The sequence below is a fragment of the Solanum tuberosum genome, unplaced genomic scaffold (genome assembly GCF_000226075.1).
Source record: "Solanum tuberosum cultivar DM 1-3 516 R44 unplaced genomic scaffold, SolTub_3.0 scf00101, whole genome shotgun sequence".
Lineage (NCBI taxonomy): Eukaryota > Viridiplantae > Streptophyta > Magnoliopsida > Solanales > Solanaceae > Solanum > Solanum tuberosum.
The window spans coordinates 990,100-1,000,562 of NW_006239029.1; the positions used below are offsets into that span (position 1 = coordinate 990,100).

Consider the following 10,463-nt stretch of genomic DNA (forward strand, 5'->3'; position numbering starts at 1 on the left):
AAAGTCACAACTTTTCATAAAAGTCGCAACTCTTCATTAAAGTCACAACTTTTCATAAAAGTCGCAACTCTTTATTAAAGTCGCAACTTTTCATAAAAACCACAACTTTTCATGAAAAGAGAAGGCCAGTTTTGAAAATAAATAAATTAACAGGGAATTCTGGTTTGTAGTGGCGCCATGTAGGCGGACTTAAGATTCTCTTTTATATATATATATATATAATAAAAATCGATATGCGCGATCGGAATTTGGAATCATTCGAATATGTATTAGTTAGATCAATGAGTATTACAAAAATTAGATGTTTATATTAAAAAAGAAGAACTACTTCATGAATAATTACTTCTCGCTCTTTGTAATTAAAAATAGTCGTTATTTTTAAGTTTCAAATTCTACAAGTAAAACTCAGGATAATATTATGAAATTTCACCATGTATATATTCATTTTAGCAAAGTAAAAGTCTGATGAGAAAATTTTATATTACTACTTAAAATTGTGTATATGTTAATCGACAATTTAATTGTCCCAAAAATTATATTTACATATTTTTTCTCATTAATCTAAACACCTTCCAACTCAATTAATAACTATTTTATTAGACCTAACTTGTTTGACTGATTTATCTATGATTCTTGCACATGCTTAAGTTCAGACTATGCAAATTAAAAATTTAACAACACAAAGAAGTAATTGTCATTTGAATATTAAATATGTATTCCATGTATTGAATTTCTGTCAACCTTAATTAGTTGTGATTAAGCACTAATATCCAACTCATCAGCTACCAGCTTTGGTCCAATGGTTTCCACCCGGCGTAAGTTATTTTTGTTTTTTTTCAAAAAAAATTGTTAGTAATGATTGCTTTTTGAGATTTGAAGTGTTTGGACAAATAAGTGTTTCTCAAATAGTAGCAGATATCGTTTTTCAAAAGTTTGTTTTTTCTTTCTACAAATACTTTAGAATTATGATCAAACACAAATTGTTGTCTAATATTGCGAAAATGTTTTTTAAATTGAATAGTCAAACAAAAATTGCTACCCTCCAAAAGTTTTTTTTAATTAAAAACCACTTCTGATAAAAACATATTTTTCAAAAAATTAACAAACTCTAGAAGTTTGGCCAAATTAATTACTATTTCCCAACGTTTTTCCTAGTAATGATAATTATTTTTCCTCGATACTAATCCAATATTATCATAACTATGAGATGCATGGATAGAAGCATTATGGTGATAAATCTATCTATTTTGAATTGGACTATCAACAATGTTTACTAATACAAAATTATGAAAAATCTAAGTGGTTAACAGTGTGGACTCATTTCTAATTTTCTTGTCTTAATTCTATTGGCCAAAATTTAATTTGACTTTAGAGTCTAACTAGTAAAAACGCTGCTATGGATTGTGGTGGACAAATAAATTTCTTCCACTTTTAATTAGATATTTTGAGTCCGAAAAATAGTAAAGAGTGTGTCAAGATCCAAATTCATAACACATATATACTGTACAGTTTTATCTTTCTAGTTACACCACCATGAGTAACAAAATAAGCGTATGTAATTCGACTAAGATGTCATGTGCACCTCATCTTCAGAAACTTGCTAGCCTAGAAGTCTATCAGTCCTACTTGACCTGTTTTCATTAACTTGGTCTTTGTGAGGGGCATCATTCCTTTTTTATGAGTGTTAAATCAAAATGTCAATTTAAATATGTAACACTGACAGAGAAAAAAATCGCTATCAAATTCTCTATTTATTTTGATTTTTGACTATAGTGGTGTGGAAAATAAAGATCGTATATTGAAAGATTTGGTACTTTCTCAACTACTGCGATCCAAGAGTGTGATGATAATAATAACTAATAAGTTAGTGTGTAAGTATATTATTTCATAATTAATTATACAGAGAATCGGCCTAGCTTATATTCATAAGATTTTAGTTGAATTTATTGACTTCACAAAAAAAACAAAAAAATAATATCTACAGTAATATACAAAATTCTGTAAATTGACAAGGGAATTTTATGTAGTGACCTCATTACATACATCATTACATTTTTTTCTTAACTGTTGAAATTTAACCTCACAATATTTGAGAAATTATTCAAAAAAAAAAAGGAATTAAAATGCTTGAGAAACAATTATATGTGTTTGACCTATTAAAAAATAATATTGAAGTCTAATTTTGTAAATAAAAATTGAGCACAATTTCGATGAAAATAGACCCTCTTTTTTTTTTTTTTTTTAATTTGATGCTAGCTTTTTTTAAAGTAACAATTTCATTAAGTTTGATTTCAAAAACTTGATGGTCGCAAATTACTTTATTCTAAGTTGCTACATTAAACTCCAAATGGTGGCAAAGGGCATATTCAAAGTGTTGCTTTGAGATTTTACGTAAACTCAAATTCTATGTATAACGTTAATTATTTTTTAAATATCCACAAATATTTAAATGCGAAAACATTTATTATTACTAAACAACTTGAGATTGTTATAGGAACTAATAAACTTTCAATTCTGAATCTTGTTCGGCGAGGAACTAATTGTCCTTTTCTAACTTTTTTTCTAGAAGACAAGTGTAATATTTTTCGAAATTTCTAACAAGTCAATAAATTCGATTCCATTTTCCTCATCACAATTGAACTTATACGACTTACTATAAGTCAAAATAACTCTAAAAGCTACTATCTGCTTATGTTTTTTTTTTTTATAAAAAAAAAATAGATTAAAAAAATGAATACTTATTAGATTGAAAATTAGTCAAATCTCCTCACCTAATAGTTGGTTAAACCTCCACGTGCATGAGTTAAATGGCATGTCCAAAAAAAAAAAAAAGTTTAGCATAATAATTCATTATTATAATTATATGTTGCCTTTAGGCCCCATCTGTTGAAGGATTATAATACGTTCACTCATTTAACATAAAGTCAATGAGTAGGTAAATTTTCAAATTATTTATTAATTATATGGAGGAAATTGTCTAATAATACAAGTTAGAATATATTGATGTCTTGACAAAAAGTTGGTGCCTTGTAATGACAAAAAAATGTGGCAGCCACTAATGAACATTGGCACATTGAAAAATTTCTCTATTGTCCATCAAGATATAAAGTTAAAAGATGGAAAGAAATTATGTACTATAATACTTTTTTATTTATGTATATAGATTTGAAGTTTGAACTTCTACCACAATGATTTTTAAAAATTACATTGATCCTTAGAATTTAGATAATTTTTTATTTCCGTTAAAATTTGAATTCTGATTGACTAGTCCATTTTAACTTATTGAATATTAGAACATTGCGCCTTTGAGTGCACAAAAACATGGCTAAATATTGATTAGATTTGAAACTCTGACTTGATTTTAAATAGAAGACGTAAAAGTAGTTATTTGTGATTTTGTCCCACATAATTCTCATTAAGACATGGAATTAAACCCAATAACTTCAAAAATGAATGACCTTAAACTTTTGGATCCCGATTACCCTATAATACAATCTTCAGAGTCAAAAATCAAATCTTGTTAAACTTGAAGTATTTTCATAAAACAAATGAGGTCAAAAGTTCAAAATCGTCCGCTCTAAGGCCATTCGTGTAAATCGCACTTTAAGACTTGTTGGCCCAAAATAGTATAAGGCCCAACCCACACATATTTGAAGCCCCATGGATACATATAGTCTTGACACATTTATGAGGTGTAATGTTATCATTATGAGCCCGATTCCCGACATGAAATTCCACATTGAAGTAAATTGATTCCTATCAATGCCTTATATTTAAAATTTAAATTCAAAATCTTTGATTAAAGATGAAATACTGCTCAATACAACCTTTGATGAAATTTGTTTTATACACTTTCATCTCGTGCTAATATACCAATTTCAAGTTTATAACTGAGATATTATTTGAATTAGGGGCGGACCCATCCCAAGGATGTCAAGCGGCACTCCTTTGTTGGAAAATTACATTGTATATAGAGGTTAAATTTTAGTTTAATATATATATATATACAAGTATTGACACCTCTTCACACAAAATAAATTGTGTTTGACATTGCTACTGAAAAACACCTTAATTTTAAAGCCTTAGTCTAATAGTTAAGACATTGCAAAAATTTATTGATGTCATGGGTACTAGTCCTACTAGCACTAGCCTCATAATTATATTATTTTTACTATAACCAACACCCCTTAATGACAATTCTGAAGCTGCTACTGATTTGAATAACATGACTATTTTAAGTTAGTTGTCATATGTCTTATATAATTCAACATCTATAAGACAAACTTGTTTCTAATTACCTTTATGAATGTACGTGTTTGATAAAACAAAAGCCATTTAATGATAAGTGAAAATTATTTTCTGAGTTAGATTATTTTCATCTTCTTTATCTCCTTCAAGCTGAGCAATGAACAATTTTTTAGCAAGATCCCTTGAGGAAGACCTCCCATTATTCAATTTCTTAATCGTTGAAAAGGTAGTGACCACCAAGAAGGATGTTTACATAACAGCTAAAACAATTGTCTTTCATACTCCACTAAGTAATAAAAACTCCACAAGACCATGAAAAGGAAAGAAAAAGAAAAACATAAAGAGATGACATATGGCCCATGATATGGTTTTTTGAAATTACAACTATTTTTTTTTCCTCCTATGAGGTGTCCGATACTTGTATTGAAGTTTGACTATTTCAAATTAACATCGTGAAGGGTCCAGGAAGAAAATACAATTATATATCCTCATTAATAGATTAATATTTACAGACTTTTTACAAATCAACTTGTGCATAATTTATCTATTTTATCAGATATTTTTTATCTTTCACTAATACAAATATCGATTAATTTTATCAATCACATTATATATGGAAAGTAAAATAGAATATAAGGTTGGAGATGCACTAAGCAGGTTAAGTGACCAACTATTTTAGTCTTAAGCAATTAAATGGACCATAGAGGTTATTATAGCCCATCTAAATAACAATATTCTCTAACTTGAGCCTAGCTTGCACAATTTTTAAACGAGTCATTAGGTCAGTGACTTATTTTCTTATATACTCTTTTCTTATCTCCCTAAGACCCTAACAAAGGTGACTTCGTACCCAAAGAGGCTCGAATCCGAGACCTCTTAGTTAAGGATGAAGGAGTATTTAGCACTCCACCACAATCTTTGTTGGTTTTCTTATATTTTATCACTATGAAAATTTAATTAAATATACGCACAGTCACACACCTCCTTTTTAAAGACTCAATATTTTTATTGTTATTTGTCCACCAATGTCTTAAAAATATGAGAATTATCTAATGTTAGTTAAACACTAATGGTTTGCTTTAGAATTGCACAAGGTTATATGTGAAATGAATCTAATGATATTATTCGCTTAAAATTTAGGTCTTTACATCTTAAATCGTGTTAATAAGAATTAAGACCTGTTTTTTTATATTCCTAGCATTTTCTCTAATGTTTATTTCATAGATACAAAATTTACCTCACTATTTAAACGTGCTCTAAATGTTAATTCAAAAATAAAAAATTTTGATTTCATATTCAATTATCTTATCAAAAGTATACTCACCCATAATAAAATACAGAATCCCAAGGGCCACAGCTGAGAGCCGACGTCGTTTTCACCAGGATTCATTTGCCTTTATTTTCCCGGCAACACAAAACAAAAAAAAAACAAACTCATTTCATCCAAAAGAGAGGGAAAAATAAAATAAAAATTACTTAGACATTTTTTTTTTTTTAATTTTCACCAATAAACAACACCAAACGCTCTTTTTTCTTCCCTCAAATTAAATTATATAAAAAAATTCCTCCTAATTTCTTCCCTCTCTTCTCCAGAATCTTCTTCTACTACTACTACTACTACGGCTAGGGTTTTCATTTCTTCGTTGTAGCTCGCCGGTAGCGATTTGTCGGAGTACGGTGGTTGTTGGATCTGCCGATGGCGGAAGAGGAGGAGAGGAACGGTGGTGATCGGAGTGAGACAAGTGACTACACATCGGAGGATGAGGGTACTGAAGATTACAGGCGTGGAGGTTATCACGCTGTTCGAATGGGAGATACATTCAAACAAGGACGATATGTAGTGCAGAGTAAGCTTGGTTGGGGACATTTCTCCACTGTTTGGCTCGCTTGGGATACGCAAAAATCTGTGAGTATTTCTACACTATCTGCTTCGCATTCTTCATGATATTTATTACTCTGCGATAACTGTAGTATTTGCTTGTTTTGTTTAGCAACTTACTGTTTACTGTTAACAGATTTTGGATTTTGAATTTTTGTGATTTTGGTGTTTGAATTTTTCTATGTTTGCGTGTGTGTTTGTGTGTGAGAGAGGAGATACTTCGATATAGTAATTGTTGTCTGTTTGCAATTTCTATATACTTTTATACTGCAATTGTTGTATTATTTGTTGGTTTTGTTTAGCAACTTTTTGTTTACTAGCATAACAGTTTTTGCATCTTTGGACTTGTCAGTTTGGTGTTTGATTTTTCCATGCTAGAGTGTGTGTGTGAGAGAGGATAAACTTTGATGTAGTACTTGTTATCTGTTCACAGTTTCAATATATTTATTATGATGCAATTGTTGTATTATTTAGCAACTTATGGTTTACTAATATAACAATTTTTGCATTTTTGGACTTGTGAGTTTGGTGTTTCAGTTTTTCTCTGTTTGCCTGCATGTGTATGAGAGAGGAGATACTTCGATATATTACTCGTTATCTGTTCTCATTTTTTATACAACTGTGATGCTACAGTTGTTGTACTAGTATTTATTGTTCGGTTTAGTAATTTATGGTTTATTTTAGCAACTTCCACATTTGTGTGTATTTTTTTTGAGATTGGTAACTGTTTCTTTTTCTTTAAATAAGTACATGTGTTGTACTGAAAATCATATTTACGTAATGAACTCTAAAAGCACTGTCCTATCCCTATAATGAGTCTAAAACATCAATGATTGAGACACTATTATTAGAGTAGATCTAATGACACCAAAAACACAAAGAATATAATTCAGTTTTACTTGCTGCATATTACTCTCCCTATTCTCAAAAACTCTAAGATTTATCTCTTTCCAGATAGTCCACCAAATTGTAGCAGGAATGATTCTTTAATTGCTTCTGTTCTTTGCTTGTAATCCTGCTTCTTCCCAACTGTATAAGGCCTCTGCAATTCTACCAGGCATGACCCATGAGATGTTTTTGAGCCTTAGGAATAGACTCCACAATTGGCCAGTGACCACTGGATGAACATGTGATTGACTGTTTCTGCAGTTTCCCCACAGAAAAAACATCTAGAGTATAGTGTAATCTCCCTTTTCATCAAATTCTCCTGTGTCAACACAACTTCCTTAGCCAGTAACCACACAAAACAACCACTTTGTGTGGGGATCTTGGCCTTCCAAATGTGTTTTCAGACCATTTGGGTACCTGCACAATTGGGTGGTTCAACTTCCTATTTGTTGCACTTACTTTAAAAGTCCTTTTACAGTTCCCTAACCACTACAATCTGTCCTGCCCCATCTCCATGCCACTAAATTGTTCAATGACGCTGAAGAATTATGTAACTCTTGGAATTTCCCAATCATTGAGGTGCCTTCTAAATATAATATTTCACCCATGAGGCGTCCATAGTTTAGCTACTGCACTTTGCTGTTGAAGAATCAGAGGAGAACTGTCTCTAGATTTCTTGCTTCATGCCAATCCTCCTTCCGGAATCTAGTTTTAGCGCCATCTACCACTTTAATCTTGGTGTTTGGTTTGAATTCATCCCATAGTGATTGGATGGATTTCCATAAACTAACACCACGGTTTTCTTTGTAATCCAATTGTCACTTTCTTCATATTTTGCTTTTATGACTGAGCCCTATAAATTCTGATTATCGTTGGAATACCTCCAAAGCCACTTCATTCTCAAAGCGTTGCTGTGATTCTTTAGGTTCTTCATTCCTAAACCCCATTGTTTTGGATGACAAAAGGTGACAAGGGCCTGCCACGCCACGAGGCGAGGCGCTCCCCTTTTTGAATTAAGGCGCCAATTAATACTAAAATTTTAAAATTTTAATTGCATATATAAATATCCAAAATCTTAATAGCAATAACATATATTAACAAATATTTCAATTCAAAAACTAATAGTAGATACTAAAAGTCTAGAACTTGAATGACTCAATAATTCATAAGACAATTGACAAGCAATACTAAAACTCTAAAAGTCTATTCTTCTTCAAGATTATCCAAATCTTGAAGATCAACATCCTCTTGATCATGATTATATTGCTCCTCATCTTCTTCCTCCTCGGATTCTTCATCAATTAGTGTCCGAGTCTTACTTGAACTTGTAGATGTAGTTTGTACTCCTTTCCCCTTGTCAAGTGCTCTTGATCTTGAAGAAATTCCCCCAAGATGATAGATACTCTCGTCAGCTCCAATTGCCGTAGCAACACTACCCCAAGTAAGATCACTTTTGCTCATATACTAGTTCATCTTTTTGATCTTCGAAGCATCCAACTAACCATTCATTTGACTCATCAATAATATCTAATAGAATTGGATCAATGGTATCACGAGCATCATAACGATGTTTCAATGTTCTATTGTACTTAGTGTACACTAGATCATTGAGACGCGTTAGTGCAAGCCTATTTCTCTTTTTGGAATGAATCTATGCATAAGTTATAGATATTAACTAATAGATACTAATAATAATATAATATGGAAATTAGGATATAACATATTCTTCTTACTTGTTCAAACACACTCCAATTTCGCTCACATACAAATGAGCTACAAGTTAGGCTTAATACTTTCATGGCAAACTTTTGCAAGTTTGGTGTTGGACTACCAAATAGTGACCACCATTCAACTATAAAAAAATAATTTAAAGGTTAATGAATATAAATAAGTCAAATAATTTAAGTAAAGCTATAGTATAAAGTATAAACTATAAAGAGATAAATCAATTCACTTACCCGGTGAGCTTGTGTCTTTGGCTCTATCAGCCTAACCACAACCAAATAGTCCATCCGCCATTTTGTACTTAGGAAGCTCAGTGACTAGTAAATCTTGTATTGCTATATCGGGGTTCATCTTCTCAACACATGCATGATAATCTGTCCACAGACTGGCTAGTATAGTGTCATCGTTATGAGCTTTATTAAACAATTCTGAGCTAACAAGTTTGGACATCACTCTTTTTAGCCTTCAGTGAGCACTTCTGAGAGAATTTTATAGATGCTGCCTATCAAACTGATAGGTCTAAAGTCTCTTAGTCTTTTAGCACCTTTTTTCTTTGGAATCAGGGCTATGAAGGTAGCATTGAAACTTCTTTCAAACCTCCCTTGGTCATAGAAATGCTGACAAGTCTTCATGATATCACTCTTGACCACTTCCCAACATTTGATGTAGAACCCCAATGTAAAGCCATCTGGTCTTGGTGCTTTATCCACTGCACATTGCTTTAAACTTCTCGAAACCTCCTCCTCATCAAATTTCTTTCTAGGTCATCCATTTCCCCTCCTCTTGTCCCACTTGCCTCCAAACATGCCATTTTGACCCATCTATCCCCTCAAATCTTCTGCCTTACCAACTCAGTCATATCCCCCTGTAATTTGGTTTCTTGTAGACAAATGATGTCAGCTTTCCAGTCCTCCATAATGTTCTTGATAACCCTCCTCTTTCCAGTCCCCCTGTGAGTATTTCTAAACTTACCTGTTCACATTTTTGATATACTTATTATGCTGCAATTACTGTAGTATTTACTTGTTTTATTTAGCAACTGATAGTTTACTGTAACAATTTTTGCATCTTGGACTAGTGATTTTGTTTTCTTCTGTTTGTGTGTGTGAGAGAGAGAGAGGAAATACTTCGATAACTTGCTATCTGTTCGACATAGATGTGATGCTACAGTTGTTGTACTAGTATTTATTGTTCAGTTTAGCAATTTATGGTTTAAGTTAGCAACTTCCACATCTGTGAGTATTTCTAAACTATCTGTTCGCGTTTTGTATATACTTAATATGCTGCAGTTGTTCTAGTGTTTGTTCGTTTTATTTAGCAAAGTATTGTTTACTAGTATAATGATTTTTTTTGTATATGGACTTGTGTATGTAGTGTTTGAGTTTTTCTCTGCTTGTGTGTGAGAGAGAGAGAGGAGATACTTCGATATAGTACTTGTTATCTGTTTGCATTTTCTACGTATTTGTTACGCTGCATTTGATCTTTTTATTTTGCAACATATTGTTTACTACTCCCTCTGTCCCAATTTATATGACTCACTTTCCTTTTTAGTCAGTCCCAAAAAGAATGACACATTTCTATTTTAAGTAACAATTTGCCTATGAAATGTCTTTTTTACCCTTAATGAAATGATTTACAACCACACAAATTTCTATCATTCATTTTGGACCACAAGTTTTAAAAGTCTTCCTTTCTTTCTTAAACTCCGTGCCGAGTCAAACTA

The 10,463-nt window shown here is 31.6% G+C and overlaps 1 protein-coding gene across 3 annotated transcripts in view; it reads left to right on the forward strand.

The window, feature by feature from the left end:
• Positions 1–5,769: 5,769 nt before the first annotated feature.
• Positions 5,770–10,463, forward strand: part of LOC102585264 (serine/threonine-protein kinase SRPK) — an 11,513-nt gene continuing 6,819 nt past the window's right edge. For all 3 annotated transcript variants that reach the window (XM_006348999.2, XM_006349000.2, XM_015309452.1), the window contains exon 1: positions 5,770–6,154. In XM_006348999.2, the coding sequence (XP_006349061.1) occupies positions 5,945–6,154 (210 nt within the window). In that variant the 5' untranslated portion in view covers positions 5,770–5,944. The remainder of the gene's footprint in view (positions 6,155–10,463) is intronic.